The sequence below is a fragment of the Hyperolius riggenbachi genome, chromosome 5 (genome assembly GCF_040937935.1).
Source record: "Hyperolius riggenbachi isolate aHypRig1 chromosome 5, aHypRig1.pri, whole genome shotgun sequence".
NCBI lineage: Eukaryota > Metazoa > Chordata > Amphibia > Anura > Hyperoliidae > Hyperolius > Hyperolius riggenbachi.
In genome coordinates this window covers 37,751,836-37,768,877 of record NC_090650.1, presented here as the reverse complement: position 1 = coordinate 37,768,877, position 17,042 = coordinate 37,751,836, and the positions used below count along the sequence as shown (strand labels likewise).

The window sequence follows — 17,042 nt, the reverse complement described above, 5'->3', positions numbered from 1 at the left end:
TACGGACTGTTCCCTGGCTTTGATGAGACTCATTATCTCCTATGAAGAAACTAAATTGGTGGACTTAAGGTTCAAAATTACTGATCTGGAAACAAATATTGTTAGATTTGAAAAATTTGAACAGTACGATAGATTGCATAACAGAATGCGTGAAAACATTGCTAAATTAGAGTCCATCATTACCGAAACAAAAAGAACCAAGTACCTGAGAGATGTTGAGGATTATAGGCGTGAGGTGGTATATGAATGGGGAAAGTGGGAGTCCATGGCTAGATCACCAAGGTCACCGAGGCCTATTCTACGCAATTCACGAAAAAACCAGGGCAGACGAGTTAGCTTTAGCTCTCCGGAGGTGTCGGACCTCTCCGACTCCTCGGATCCCAGGAAATCGATCCAGCCTAGGAGAGTTATGGATAACAACATTTCTGCAACCTCAAAAAACCTCCAGGGCCAGGCCACCCCCTACAGGATACAGAGAAAGAGCCGCAGGAAGGGCAGGAGATGGGGAGACGGAAGACCAGACGGGCGGGAGTGAAACATAGGACCACAAGGGGTAGTCCAGGGAGGGTCGCACCATGTAATGTAGTCAATCTATCAAAATATGAGCTCACTGATATGGAGAGGGATGTTCTCGCGAAGGGCCTCTCTTTCGCACCTACTAATCACATGGATGTATTTACAACTATCGTGGATGTGAATAGGTTTGTGAGAACTATCCTTCTGCGAAAACATTTCCTAAAATGTGAGAGTGGGATTCCTGGGACCAAGGTCACGGTGGGCGCTACTGATATTGGAGATTTTGAGGAAACCAGGGCCAGATGGGCTTTGGACTGCCTGGCAGCTGAAAACTCAGGATTAATCTCCTTAGATGATGTTAAGCCCATCCGTGCTCGGAACCCAGACTTCTACCCTCTAGCTAGCAGGACCCCCCATGTAGAGACCTTCCAGGAGTTGGTGGAGAGGGAACTGGTAGAGCTGGAGGGTGCTCGTAGTTCTAGGAACTCCAATTTGTCGCATCGGGAGCGACAGGCCCTCCAGAGTCTTAAGAATAATTCTGACATTGTTGTTCGAAATGCAGATAAAGGGGGGGCCGTTGTCATTCTCGATAGCGAGAGCTACAAAGTGGAGGCTCTAAGACAATTGGGGGACCCCACAGTTTATCAGAGACTTAAGGGAGACCCCATGAGACCTTTCCAGAGGGAGCTTTTTGAACTCCTGTCTTTTGGTCGAGATCTGGGTGTTTTGGATCAGAAACTTTTTGACTACTTGGCGGTGACCCATCCTGTTACCCCAATTTTCCACCACCTTCCCAAAATCCACAAGCCGGGCGCTCCCCCGGAGGGTAGGCCCATTGTGGCTGGCATTGGCTCTCTGGGGGAGCGCCTGAGCGAGTGGATTGATTCTCTGTTACAACCACTTGTGATGAGGCTTCCAGGCTTTATCAGAGATACAAAGCACTTACTTGCAAGCCTGGAGGGCTTCTCTTGGAACGATCATTTTGTGTGGGTGACAATTGATGTTAAGGCCCTGTACTCATGTATACCCCATGACCTGGCCATCCAAGCTATTGAGCATCACCTTGAGAAATACTCCGCGTACTCTGAAGACTTAAAGAGAACCCGAGGTGTGTTTAAAGAATGTTATCTGCATACAGAGGCTGGATCTGCCTATACAGCCCAGCCTCTGTTGCTATCCCAAACCCCACTAAGGTCCCCCTGCACTCTGCAATCCCTCATAAATCACAGCCCTGCTATGAGGCTCTGTTTACATCTGTAGTGTCAGTCTCAGCTGCTCCCCCGCCTCCTGCATAGCTCCGGTCCCTGCCCCCATCCCTTCCCTCCAATCAGCAGGGAGGGAAGGGATGCAGGCGGGGACTGGAGTTCTGCAGGAGGCGGGGAGAGCAGCAGACTGACACTATAGAGATAAACACAGCCAGCTCTGACAAGCTGTTTGTCAGCAGCATGGCTGTGATTTATGAGGGATTGCAGAGTGCAGGGGGACCTTAGGGGGGTTTGGGATAGCAACAGAGGCTGGGCTGTATAGGCAGATCCAGCCTCTGTATGCAGATAATATTCTTCAAACCCACCTCGGGTTCTCTTTAAGAACCTTCATTTGTCTGGCCGTCAAGTACCTCCTGTCCCGCAATTATTTCATGTTTGATGGTGGCTTCTACCTCCAGAGGTGTGGCGCCTCCATGGGGGCCAAGTTCTCTCCGTCACTAGCAAACCTGTATATGGGTTGGTGGGAGGAGTGCCACATCTTTGGGGGTGGGAGCCGCCGTCTGGGGGATGTTGCGTGGTACGGGAGGTACATTGACGACCTTCTCCTGGTGTGGAAGGGTAACCCTGAGGATATCCCCCCATTTATGAAAGAGTTGAACACCAATATCTTTAATTTACAGTTCACCTCCAATTGGGGGGTGGGCTCTATTGATTATTTAGATGTTACTTTGGTGGGAGACTCCGATGAGGGGAGGATACACTCTAGGACCTACAGAAAGCCGTGTAGCGGGAACACCACCCTTCGGGCTACTAGCTGTCACCCTAAACACACTATACGGGGGGTCCCGGTGGGTGAGTTCACCAGGGCCCGCAGGAATTGTTCGAGGGGGTCTTGGCTTGGGGAGGAGTTTGTAACGGTAGGGACCAGATTGAAAGAGAGGGGGTACCCCAATTGGATGATCAACAGAGCGCAGGTCAGGGCCAATTCTAAAAGCAGAGATCTTTTGCTTAGAAATACGGGTGACTTGGATGCGAATTTAGGGGTTTCAAAACCCACTTTTGTTACAACATACAGTGAGGAATATGACAAGATTGTGTCTATCGTTAGGAAGTATCTCCCAGTATTGGAGGGTGATGAGGACCTACGTTGTGTTTTGCAACAGGGGGTACGCTTTGCAAGTAGGCGTGCTCCCACTTTGGCACAAACATTGTCTCCTAGTCTGTATGAGTCCCGAACCAGGTCTTCTACCTGGCTGAATGTGTTGGGCTCATACGGATGTGGAGTGAGAACATGTCACTATTGCAGGGTCCACACTCGAACTCGAGTTGCTACATCAACATCGAACGGACGCAGTTTCCCCATTAGGCAATTCGTTAATTGCGGGACGTCGAACGTGGTGTATCTCATTACCTGTGGGACTTGTGCCCTGCAGTATGTGGGATGCACCACGAGACCGTTACGTGCTAGGATAGGGGAACATTACTGCGGTCCCGCTTGGCTTAGCTCCAACGTTTCCAATGTGGCGAAGCATTTTCGCCAGGTCCATCAAGGTGACATGTCCTCTTTTTCCTTCCATGGCTTGGAGAGAATTTTTCCTGCACGGAGAGGGGGGGGACACAACTAAACGGCTCAAGAGCCGGGAGGCTTTGTGGATTTTCAGAATGGGCACGAGACTCCCAAAGGGTATGAACTCCCGCTGGGATCTGGCGCTTCTAACCTAGTGCATATTCCCTCTACATATGCTGCTCCTTTGATGGTTTTAATTGTACAAATCACATTTTCTATATAGTTTTATAGGTTTTATTATGTATATTTTTTCTACATTTATATACTGGTGTGGGATTTGATTGGAATTTTGTACGTTATGCCTCTAGGCCTCCCGTTTTAATTCAACACCTAGCTTTGAACAATTAGTATGTTGTTTTATTTTACTTTTCTCTTTAGGTGTTGTACTTTATATTGTACATATCCCTCCCTGTGTGTGGGGCTAGGGGTGTTTCCCTGGACATTGTCTAGGGAGCCACCCACTCCACCGAAGGAGGGTATATAGGAGGCTTTTTGTGTTATTTGCACTCTAGCTATGAATAAGGACCAGTAGGTCCGAAACATGTCAGCTGGTGATATGTGTTGACCTTTGGATACGTCCACAAATAAAATATAGGATCTTAGGAGCATTGTGCGGACCATTTTCGTCTCCATGTTCTGTACACACGCCGCTGCTCCATGCTCTGTACACACTGCTGCTCCATGCTCTGTACACACTGCTGCTCCATGTTCTGTACACACGTCCACTGCGCCTGTGTGGCCCTGGCCGTGCATGTCCTCGCCCCTTGCAGGGAGTGTCCTGCACAGGTGCACAGGTGCAGTACAACGTTTTCTCATTCTGTGCCTGCGCAGAACGCTCCAGTTGATTGGAGCGTGAACAAGGACCCGCTCAGCCAGGGCCACACAGATGCAGTGGCCATCGACTTACAAGTCGGCGGTAACGAAACTGAGCTGCGGTGGGGGACCGGAGGGTCTTTCAGAGACGGCGCAGGCACAGGGAGCTGCAGAAGCCCCAGGTAAGTGAAACTCTTTTTTTCTACGACATTACAGGTTTCCTTAAGGATATCCGAAGTGACATGTGACATGATCAGATAGACATGTGTATGTACAGTGCCAAGCACACACATAACTATGCTGTGTTCCTTTTTTTCTTTCTCTGTCTGAAAGAGTTAATTATCAGGTATGTAAGTGGCTGACTCAGTCCGGACTCAGACAGGAAGTGACTACAGTGTGACCCTCACTTTTAAGAGGCAGAGAAAGAAAAAAAGGAACACAGCACAGTTATTTGTGTGCTAGGCACTGTACATACACATGTCTATCTCATCCTGTCACATGTCACTTCGGGTACCCTTTAAAGCAGGATTGTCTCCCATAAAATCAAATTCCATTTACCCACGGCTCTGTTTATTATGCTGACTGCATTGTAAGCATTCCAATAGAGTCATAAATGTTTATGTTGTAATAAAAAATCTTATCTCAGCCTGCCTCTATTTGGTGCATTGCGGGGGAGAGGGAAGCTTATTTCCCCTCCCGCATTCCTGCGCCTCACTGATTGGCTGAGGGCAGTTTAGTGAGCTGCTGAAATATGATCTATGCTGTGCTCACATGTGTTTACAAAGCAAGCTAGATATGACAGTGCAGTTTCTAGGAGAAAAAAAAGAGTAAAGTTTACAAGTAGATATAGAGATAAATAATCCAGCACACATTTCTTTGAGGCCCTTTTTCCATTTGCCTTGCAAGTATACTGTTTTGCCGCAGGGTAACACAACGACAATGCAAGGTGGGCCTAGCACATCGCCAGCCGACCTGTTAAAAAGTCAACAGCGGGTTACCGCCGGACTTCCGCAGCGGCTGAATGAATGTCAGTGGGCGATGCAAACATTTTACATTTGTCGGCGGCGGCGGTGCAGAATGCAAGCGCATAACGGCGTAAATATGACGGGGAACCCGGCAAACTCAGTGACATACTTCCTGTTCAGTAGGGAGTGCATCTTCCGGTGAGGTTTGGCAAGGGACGTGTGTGTGTGTGTGGGGGGGGGGCGCTATGCCTATGACCCTGTAGGTGCACTCTACTGCAGGGTCATATGACTGTAGATTTTGCGTTGCAATGCGATGGGGGTGGAGCATCGCACCGCAATGCGCAAGTGTAAAGCCACCCAGCAATATTACATGTACTCACGTCAACAGAGTGCCACGCAATTAACACAACCTGTGGTACACGGGTAATGTGAGCGTTGGTGTGGTAAGGCAAGTTAAAGTGACACTGAACTGGAAAAAAAAAACAAAAAAACTTATGATGTAATGATTTGTATGTGTAATACACACCAAATAATCTCACATTTTAAGTTTTTTAGATATATAGCTTTTTAAAAATAAATTGCATAATTCACAATTACAAGCCATACAAGCAGAGCTAATGGCCCCTTCAACTTTCCTGCAGTTAAAATCTTATCTAAATCTGTATGTAAACTGTTTCTTTGATGTATAAGTGCTCCAGAAAACAGTGACCCAAAGTTGGGTCTAAACACTCAGAGAAACTCTTTTGCATAGATATTAACTGAAGTTGCTTAAAGCGGACCTAAACCAAACATTTTTTTTAATTAACAATATTTAGTTGCACCACTCTGACACATACAAAGATAAATAAACACTCCTTCAAGCCTATGAGCATTTCAGTGCATGCTTTTCACCCTTCTCTTTTCATAACTAGGGTTATACTGGGGGCAGCCATTAGCAATTCCTCCTTTGCCGGACACCATCTACTCCACCAGTTTGCCGGATTTTGTCCCGGCAATTTGAAAGGAAGGGAGGGGCTCCTCCAATAAATGTAAAATATTTTATATTTGTCACCATGCAGCTGAGAAAAGGCATCATTATAATTTAGAAAATAGATTTTATTTCTGAAATCTTGTATTTTTAATTTGGGTCCACTTTAACTCTCCCTGTACTGGAAACAATATTAGACTCATACCTCTGCTACTAACGTTCTAGGTTCTAGGTGTACTACACATAGAAATCATTATCTCATCAGTTTATTTTCACTTCAGATTCCCTTTAAAGTGAACCTGAACTGAGTAAAATTATTTAAAATAAACACACGATTTACCTACAAATAAATATTACATACTTACCTCGCCGTCAGTTCCTCTCAGAAGCTCACCATTTTCTTCTTACAACGATTCCTTCTAGTTCTGACAGCAGAGGATTAAAAGTCATAATAAACATACACACGTCACACTTTCCTCCCGTGTAGTCTACTCCTCAATCTCTTTCTCCAGTCCTGCATCCTGTTTGTCTACTGTGATCAATGGATTTCTCCGTCCTCCATTTCAAAAATGGCCATTACCCCATAACAGCTTCGTGGTCAGCACACTGTTTATATCAGTACATGGCAACCTATTAAGTACTCGTCCCTCCCACTGCGAAGAAGTCAATCCTTCATGGGAGGGGACCTAACACTAACTAAATCCTAACCTATGTATATGCATAGCCTGGGTGCGGCTAATCAAGTAAATTCGAAAATTGAAAATTGCGCAAATGGTGGATCAGCGCATCACCAGGCCGTTTGCAGTTTCTGGGGGGGCTCAGCGCACCTCTGATTTGAGGCCATTCAGAGGCGGCCTGGTGATGCGCTGATCCACCATTTGCGCAATTTTCGAATTTACTTGATTAGCCGCACCCAGGCTATGCATATACATAGGTTAGGATTTAGTTAGTGTTAGGTCCCCTCCCATGGAGGATTGACTTCTTCGCAGTGGGAGGGACGAGTACTTAATAGGTTGCATGCAAGCTGTTACGGAAACCAACATCCTCCAGTGGTAGACAGGTCATGTGTATGCTAGGTGTGTATTTTATCCCACAAGTGGGGCTTGCACTCTTTTGCAGGTAGGCACTTGTCTGTTTTTAAGTAGCGCTGTTCATTTCCTTGCCATGTACTAATTTAATTCATTTTTGGTCAGCGGCTCCCACTTAACAGCTTTGCTTTTGGTGTATTTGCAGAGCTTCCGTTTGGGTTCAAGGTGCGTTTGCAGTTTCTGGGGGGGCTCAGCGCACCTCTGATTCGAGGCCATTCGGAGGCGGCCTGGTGATGTGCTGATCCACCATTTGCGCACTGTTTATATCGCCCATTTGAACCATAGGGAAACATGGACATTACCTTGCTCATCAGTTATCCTTTCAGTTATAACTGATAGCAACTGATACATTTCAGTTTAGACAAAATCTTCTCAGAAATTTAAGGAATCGTAAGAAGAAAATGGTGAGTTTATGAGAGGAACTAATGGCTAGACAAGTATGTAATATTCATTTGCAGGTACATCGTGTTTATTTTAAATAATTTTACTCGGTTCCGGTTCATTTTAAAACAGGAGGTATTTGCAATCATTCAAGTTGCAATGAGGGTATCAGGTGTCCCACAATGCATCACTGCTGAATTTGCAAATCTTCCCTTTGTTGTCCCTTAAAGGATACGACCAGGCAGATTAAAAAAATCAAAATCCACTTACCTAGGGCTTCCTCCTGCCCCTGGCAGCCATCCTGTGCCCTAGCCGCAGCTCCGGTGGCTCACGGTGTCCTCCGCTGCAGAAGCTGGGTCGGCTTCCGGGTCGGCATTTTGTGCGCTCCACGGCGCGGGTCACTCACGTGGTCTGACCAACGTCATCAGGTCTATACACATACCTCCCAACATTTTAAAATTAGAAATCGGGCCCCAAACCCCTCTAACCGCACCCCCAACACACCCCCTAGTCACGCCTACCATAAAGTTTTTTGGATTTTTTTTTTAATATTGATGCCCTTATATTTTTTAATAAATATATCTCTCATATACCCTGCTGTGGGTGGGGCTAACTGTAATGTAGTTATACCAGCTAATGTAGTTACATAAAAAAAATATGAAGTAAATGCACATAATGACAGACAGCGTTACTGTGAGGATACGCTCGGCTGCCTGCGCAGGCAGGCAGCCTTATGACCACTGTTCAGGTCTGCATTCTGCAGGTCTCTGGAAGAGAGACCTTTTGTCAGTTTGGCAGCTTGCTGCCGAGGAATTTGCATACGTTTGTCATGCAGATTGCCTAGCCACATCCTTTGTAGGCTTGCTCTATATATACCATGTGATATCACAGACCTGGGCTGGTCATAAGGGTTAGTCCTGTGAAACACTCCTGTAGTGTCAGCCTTGCTCTTTGTTTGAAGATTAGCTTAGTGTAATTCCTGGGACTGCACTAGGCAGGTTCCCTAGTGCAGTTAGGATTGCATATCTGTTTTGTTTGTCTGTTGTGATTGTCCTGTCCCTGCGGTGGTCGACAGGAGATCGTTCTGATCCTTGTTCTTGGAGTATAGCTGGAGCAGCGGTTGCTACCAGCTATCTCATCTGATCTGTCTTGCCAGGATCGCACTCGCCTTGCGCTAGTGCTGTGGATTCGTCTGATCTCCATCTCTCTTTCTATACTTGGATCGCACTCGTCTTGCGCTAGTGCTGTGGATCCTTCTGGTCTGCTACTCTCTTGCTGTACTTGGATCGCACTCGCCTTGCGCTAGTTCTGTGGATCCTTCTGTTCTGTCTTCCTGGATCGCACTAGCCTCTTGCGCTAGTGCTGTGGATCCTATCTCTCACTTATTCCTGTTTTCGTGTATCTGTCTTGTCTGCTACGAACGCTTGCTGGAGGCTCGGTGAGGTAACCGTTAAGCAAGCGCTCGCGTCATCTGTTTCATGTTTGTCTGTCGGTGGTTAATTAGGCGTGCTTGTCTCTGTTGTGCTTATCACGCGGAGACCGCGCATAAACGCATGCACTGTTGCGAATGAGTGCGGTGTTCGCGTTTAGCTAGCGTTTACTTTCCGTATCTTCTCATTGTATGATTTGCTGTGCCTTTGCTACTCTCGTGCTCTGCCTTGCTGTAGCCTTGTGTCACCTCTGGCAATCGCCTCTCTCGCGATTGCGTTCCTACTTCATATCTGCTGTTGTGTGTGCACCGTCGCGGGTTGGCGACTAGATTGGGGCACATACATACATTCTATCCCTGTGCTCATTCTCTCTCGCAATCGCTTCTCTTGCGATTGCGTTCTCACTTGGCTTCTTCTGTTGTGTGTCCACCATCGCAGGTTGGTGGCTAGATTGGTGGACATACATACATTCCTCATCTGTGCTTATTCGGTCTTGTGTCGCTGTTAGCAATCGCCATCTCTGGCGATTGCCTTCTCACTTTGTCTTCATGGTTGTGTGTTCATCGTCGCAGGGTGGCAACTAGTTTGGTGGACACACATACCCTCTGTCGCTTTGATCTCTCTCTTTCAGGGCTATCTTGCCCTGCGTTTCTTCCCTTCGTGCAATTCCTGTCTGGCGTGTGTGGCAGGGCAGAGGAACTGTTCCTCTGCACTCCACAGCTCCATCTGCCGACAGGAATTTCCCTCTACAGGTGCATTGCACCTTTTGCTGGGTTCCCGCAAATTATACGCTTGTGGAGGATTTCCACCGTGTCAGCGCACGCCTTGTGCGCTGATCACGGAGATAATTCCACAATCGTTACAGTTACCCAGTAAATGCATGTAATGAGAGACAGCGTTTCCCCAATAAATGCACATAAGAGACAGCGGTTCACCAGTAAATGCAGGTAATGACAGACAGCCTTTCACCAGTAAATGCAGGTAATGAGAGACAGCGTTTCCCCACTAAATGCACATAATAAGAGACAGCTTTTCACCAGTAAATGCACATAATAAGTGACAGCTTTTCACCAGTAAATGCACATAATAAGAGACAGCTGTTTACCAGTAAATGCACATAATAAGAGACAGCTTTTTACCAGTAAATGCACATAATAAGAGACAGCTTTTTACCAGTAAATGCACATAATAAGAGACAGCTTTTCACCAGTAAATTCACATAATAAGAGACAGCTTTTCACCAGTAAATGCACATAATAAGAGACAGCTTTTCAAGAGTAAATGCACATAATAAGAGACAGCTTTTCACCAGTAAATGCACATAATAAGAGACAGCTTTTCACCAGTAAATGCACATAATAAGAGACAGCTTTTCACCAGTAAATCCACATAATAAGAGACAACTTTTTACCAGTAAATCCACATAATAAGAGACAACTTTTCACCAGTAAATGCACATAATGACAAACAGCCAGTGTCCCCATATATGTGCCCAGTATATGTAGCCAGAGGTATATGTGCACAGGATATGTAGTCAGGGGGTATATGTCCCAGTATATGTAGTCAGGGGGTATATGTCCCAGTATATGTAGTCAGGGGGTATATGTGCCCAGTATATGTAGTCAGGGGGTATATGTCCCCAGTATATGTAGTCAGGGGGTATATGTCCCCAGTATATGTAGTCAGGGGGTATATGTCCCCAGTATATGTAGTCAGGGGTATATGTCCCAGTATATGTAGCCAGAGGTATATGTGCACAGTATATGTAGTCAGGGGGTATATGTCCCAGTATATGTAGCCAGGGGTATATCTCCCAGTATATGTAGTCAGGGGGTATATGTCCCAGTATATGTAGTCAGGGGGTATATGTCCCAGTATATGTAGTCAGGGGGTATATGTGCCCAGTATATGTAGTCAGGGGGTATATGTCCCCAGTATATGTTGTCAGGCGGTATATGTCCCCAGTACATGTAGTCAGGGGGTATATGTCCCCAGTATATGTAGTCAGGGGGTATATGTCCCCAGTATATGTAGTCAGGGGGTATATGTCCCCAGTATATGTAGTCAGGGGGTATATGTCACCAGTATATGTAGCCAGGGGTATATGTCCCCAGTATATGTAGGCAGGGGTATATGTCCCCAGTATATGTAGGCAGGGGTATATGTCCCAGTATATGTAGGCAGGGGTATATGTCCCAGTATATGTAGGCAGGGGTATATGTGGCCAGTATGTGTAGCCAGGGGTATATGTCCCCAGTATATGTAGTCAGGGGTATATGTCCCCAGTATATGTGGGCAGGGGTATATGTCCCCAGTATATGTAGGCAGGGGTATATGCCCCTAGTATATGTAGCCAGAGGTATATGTCCCCAGTATATGTAGGCAGGGGTATATGTCCCAGTATATGTAGGCGGGGGTATATGTGGCCAGTATATGTAGGCAGGGGTATATGTCCCGAGTATATGTAGGCAGGGGTATATGTCCCGAGTATATGTAGGCAGGGGTATATGTCCCCAGTATATGTAGGCAGGGGTATATGTCCCCAGTATATGTAGCCAGAGGTATATGTCCCCAGTATATGTAGGCAGGGGTATATGTCCCAGTATATGTAGGCAGGGATATATGTGGCCAGTATATGTAGCCAGGGGTATATGTCCCCAGTATATGTAGGCAGGAGTATATGTCCCCAGTATATGTAGGCAGGGGTATATGTCCCCAGTATATGTAGGCAGGGGTATATGTCCCTAGTATATGTAGCCAGAGGTATATGTCCCCAGTATATGTAGGCAGGGGTATATGTCCCCAGTATATGTAGGCAGGGGTATATATCCCCAGTATATGTAGGCAGGGGTATATGTCCCCAGTATATGTAGGCAGGCTCTGTACTGTTGCTGTAGAACTACAGATTCCAGTGTACATTTTAAGCAAGAAAATTGTAGTGACTGTGTAGTGGCTGTGGCCAGCCCAGTATATGTAGGCAGGGGTATATGTCCCCAGTATATGTAGGCAGGGGTATATGTCCCCAGTATATGTAGGCAGGGGTATATGTCCCCAGTATATGTAGGCAGGGGTATATGTCCCCAGTATATGTAGGCAGGGGTATATGTCCCCAGTATATGTAGGCAGGGGTATATGTCCCAGTATATGTAGGCAGGCTCTGTACTGTTGTTGTAGAACTACAGATTCCAGTGTACATTTTAAGCAAGAAAATTGTAGTGACTCATGGGCAGCTGGTAATTAGTTGAAAGTCACTGTTTTAAAATTAAAACATCAGTGAACGTTAAAATCCTTGGTTATAACTCACTCTGTGTAAGACAAGTACAGAATGCTGTGAGCTCCGAGTCTGGAGGGAGTTTGTCCTCTGGCAGACGCCGTAGCAGCTGAGATCCATGCTGCCAATGCACATGTTGCCTCTGCAGGAAGTGAGCTGAGAGTGCTGAGCAGTGTGTGTTGTGGCTCATCTGCTGTGACTGCCAGCTATGGGGGGACAAGCAAAAAGCAAGAAGGGCAGCAAGGCCAAGAGGAAGCACAGAGGGACAGGTCAGCAGCACCCTCATCCCTATGAATGTTCTGTTGTGAGCTCTGCAGACTGTTGCATGTCATGAGTGGAGCAGAAGTTTAGATAAGCAGAATTCTGTACTCAGGAATAAGACTGACTGCTAATGCTGATCTTCTTTTGTTAATGCCTGTCTGTAATACTTTCTGAATACTTTTACAACCTGGTCTGATGATCTGCATGCTGGTGGGACTCAGAGAGGTGCTGGTCTGTTATCATAACTGATCCAACAAACTCCAAGGCATTAAAAAGTTTAAAAAGTAGGTTCTAGTGTTGGGGACCCAGCAGGAAACTTCATAGGGAAATTCTGTCACTGGGTGGACAGCACTTTATTGAACTGCTAGGTTTCAGATCGGTTGTAGTAAACTGTACCCACGCTATTCGGCCAATCACAACGCTTTGTGCTGTAGAGGGTTCTGTGATTGGAGAACTTTTCCCTATGAGGTTTCCTGCTGAGTCCCCTAAAGTAGACTAGCGCCAAAAGGGAATACTTTCCAAAGAAGAGGGAACATATGGGCGTACTAGAGGAATCGGCGCTGGAGACTTGGACTGTATATGGCTGATCCTGCTGCTGCACAAGTTCTGGCCGTGTTAAACACTATTCCCCCTCCAGGCCGCCATGTGTTTTAAAAGTAACTTCAGCTTAGTCTTCTGACGGTGCCAAAGTTACTCCTTGTGCGCCCAAGTCTCCTGTGCTGGATTCACTGTGTTCGACATATGGATCCTATAAAGGCTCTCTATGCGGCTCTCTGGTCCCCCACTGCTGAGCACAAATCCACTGAAGATTACCGACAAGGGCTTGTCTGTAATCACATCAGGGTTGTGCACCCCTTCAGGCATGAATGTGGCTATACTGCGCCTGCTTGAGTACGGACACCCCTGCGTAGTAAGCTGGGGCCACATGTTAAAGAGGAACTCCAGTGAAAATAATGTAATAAAAAGTGCTTAATTTTGACAAGAATTATGTATATATGATTTAGTCAGTGTTTGCCCATTGTAACTTCTTTCCTCTCCCTGATTTACATTCTGACATTTATCACATGGTGACATTTTTACTGCTGGCAGGTGATGTCACGGGAAGGAGATGCTGCTTGCTTTTATGGCAGTTGTAAACAGCTGTTATTTTCCACACAGCAACAAGGCTCCCACAGTGTGATGTCAGCACCATGGTCCTGACATCACACTGTGGGAGGGGTTTCACCACAATATCAGCCATACAGAGCACCCTGATGATCCGTTTGAGAAAAGGTAAAGAGTTCTCGTGGGAAAGGGGGTATCAGGTACTGATTGGGATGAAGTTCAATCCTTGATTTCGGTTTGTCTTTAACGAGCGGCTCCATGCCGCCGCCATGCACGGCCGCGCTTGTGCCTGAAGAGGAGCATAACCTAATCTTAAAGGGAACCTAAATTCATTGAAAAAAAGCCAGTTTATGGTAACTTACCTGGGGCTTCTACCAGCCCCCTCCAGCTGCCCTGTGTGTGCCCTGTGACAAACCGATCCTCCAAACCCCCGACGCGACCCACTTTCCGGTGACTCAGCGATGGCCACTGCGGCTGCACAGCCCTGGTCATGCTCCCGTCACAAGGCTTGTACTGTGCATGCGCAGTATTAGAAAATCTCATACTTCACATGCACAGGACGCCCCCGGCTGAAGGGAGCGTGATCGAGGACAGGCGCAGTGGCCATTGACTCTCTGTTCCTGGAACCGGACGTGGGTCACTGCGGGAGTCCGGAGGATTGGTTTGTTGTGGCGTAGACACAGGGCAGCTGCATGGGACCGGTAAAAGCCCCAGGTAAGTTAAACTGGCTTTTTTTTTTTTTAATTAGTTTAGGTTCCCTTTAAGGAGAGTCGCGGCACGGGACCGGAGGACAGCGTGGGAAGCCTCTGGAATCTACTTAGGTAAGTATTCAAATTTGTTTTAATTATGTGATGCCTTGGGGTGGGTCTCTTTATAGTAGACCTGAGAAAAATCAAACACAAGGATTTATACTTACCTGAGCCTTCCTCCAGCACCCTGTAGTCTCTGGCCTCCCTCAGTGTGTGTCCGCTCCCGTTCATATCCGCAGTCAGCCCCGGTATTCGGGGACTACTACACATGCGTGGCCTTGAGCGAGACGCTGTGCTGCTGGTTCAGATGCCCCTCTGAGCCAGAACTAAGGGTTAAAAACATTTGCCTTCTAATAGCAGCCACTTTTTACAAGCCCAGTCCAGGTTTTCTGGATCACTTATGCTTTCCAACAAAGTAAACTGTCATAATAACTGTTTGCATTTATCTTATTTTTAATAAAATAGCTGAAATAACCACAATTGTGTTGCCTTTAGCTCACGATCTGTCTGGATTGTCAGCAGAGGATAGGATGAAGGCCCGGATGCAGAACAAAGCAAAAAAGAAAACAGCTGGCAAATATTCAGTTCACCAACTCTTAGAAAAGGTAACAAATCCATCCAGCTTCAGTGTTCTCCCCAGAAATTTTTTTCAGCCGGGTGGCATGATAAAGTAGCCGGGTGGGGCAAGTTGAGAGAATGCAGGGCCGGTGCTTCTGTGTGCATCTCTGCTTACAGAATAGGAGGAGGTGAGCCGATGACAGCCGGGTGCTCACCAAAACTAGCCGGGCGGAGCACCCGGCTAAAAGAGCCTGGGGAGAACACTGAGCTTCTATTATAGCAGTAGCTGGGGCGCTAAACAGGTAGTTAAAAAGATAAAGCACACCTGAAGCGTGAGATGTTTGAAGGTTGCCGTTTGTTTTTTTTAAACCATGCCCATAGCTTGGCTATCCTGATCCCCTGCCTCTAATACTTTTAGCAACACTACAATTCATCTGGTGCACAGGTCACTCTAAGGGTGCATACACACATCAGACCATAGTCTTTGGAAAATGAAAGATCACAGACCAATTTTACCCCCTTCCATGTAGTATGAGAGCCATACCTACACAGTCTATTCTATTGAGCTGAACTCCCCATCAGATAGAAATCTTTGCAAGAGGCTGCACACAAAGATGCTGTAGACATGCAACAGATCAGTATCTGCAAAAGATCTGTTCCTGCAAAAAAGATCCATTCCTGCAAAATGCATTCATAGTCTAAGATATCTGCAGATTCTCATACACACCTTGTTTAACAGACATTCATCTGCAGATCAGATCCACCAGGATGGATTTTCAGATCTGCAGATGATTGTCTGATCTGCAGATGAATGTCTGTTAAACAAGGTGTGTATGAGGATCTGCAGATCTCATAGACTATGAATGCAATTTGCAGGAACGGATCTTTTGCAGATACTGATCTTTTGAATGTGTACAGCATCTTTGTGTGCAGCATCTTGCAAAGATTTCTGTCTGATGGGGAGTTCAGCTCCATAGAATAGACTGTGTAGGTATGGCTCTCATACTACATGGAAGGGGGTAAAATTGGTCTGTGATCTTTCATTTTCCAAAGACTATGGTCTGATGTGTGTATGCACCTCAACCCACTCGAGTAAACCTCTTCTGACACCAATTCAGAGAGGGAGGGCTGGTCTACAATATACAAAGTACAAATTCTACAAACAGTGGACCGCCACTCACTTGAATCTAAAATTCAATTTTATTATCACAATAGTAAAATACAAGGATCCCCCAATACCCCTAGCTACTAAAACCCCCCAATCCTGCACTAGACCACACTAAGGAACGCCCCCTGATGACACACACTCACAACCACACTCATGAATTCAGGATCAGCCGATCCATGCCATGATCGATGAGATAGGGCTAATTGCGACATTAGACTTTATAGAACGGTATTCTGCTTTTTAGGCTCCACAAACAGCCTGATACACAGGCACAGTTCACAGCTTACTTCCTCAGGGACTATTATAATACTTGCTTATTGGATTTTGTATGTAATCTGATCGTCAGGTCCTCTTCTTTGTCCCAGATAGTTAGATGACATAGATCATACTTGAGCTGGCTACCCGCACAGCTTACTATATATCTCCAGCCTCATACTTAGCAACTAATGTTACCTCCGTTTTGCCGGGATTGCTGGGCTTGTTAGTTCTGCTGAGTGTGTGTCATCAGGGGGCGTTCCTTAGTGTGGTCTAGTGCGGGATTGGGGGGGTTTTAGTAGCTAGGGGTATTGGGGGATCCTTGTATCTTACTATTGTGATAATAAAATTGAATTTTAGAGTAGAGTGAGTGGCGGTCCACTGTTTGTAGAATCTCTAATACTTTTCGCCATAGACCCTGAACAAGCATGCCGATCAGATGTTTCTGACTAAAGTCAGCAAGACAGCCAGGCAATTGGTATTGTTTAAAAGGAAATAAATATGACAGCCTCCATATCCCTATCACTTCTGGTGTCTTAAAGGATAAAGAAGAAGATTGCCCCCTTAGGGACGCTTCTTTCAGAGATTATGTCTGTCTGCTTGTTATAAAGCACCTAAACTAAGAGTAAATGTACGAGGTGGCCAAACTTGGGAGTTCTGCAGTGCCCCCATAATCTCCATGGCCCCTCAGCTCTGTCAGCATCCACTCCCTCTTTATGCTTAGCGCCCCCTCCTCCCCTCCTC

At 46.3% G+C, this 17,042-nt stretch overlaps 1 protein-coding gene across 2 annotated transcripts in view; it reads left to right on the top strand.

Annotated features, from left to right (window-relative positions):
• LOC137518126 (uncharacterized) overlaps window positions 1-17,042 on the top strand; it is a 716,045-nt gene that overhangs the window by 42,782 nt on the left and 656,221 nt on the right. The window contains exons 1-2 of one of the 2 annotated variants that reach the window (XM_068235496.1): window positions 12,316-12,472; window positions 14,813-14,922. In XM_068235496.1, coding sequence (XP_068091597.1) covers window positions 12,412-12,472; window positions 14,813-14,922 — 171 coding nt within the window. In that variant the 5' untranslated portion in view covers window positions 12,316-12,411. Of the gene's footprint in view, window positions 1-12,315; window positions 12,473-14,812; window positions 14,923-17,042 lie in introns of those variants that run through there. The other variant, XM_068235497.1, reaches the window with a different exon arrangement.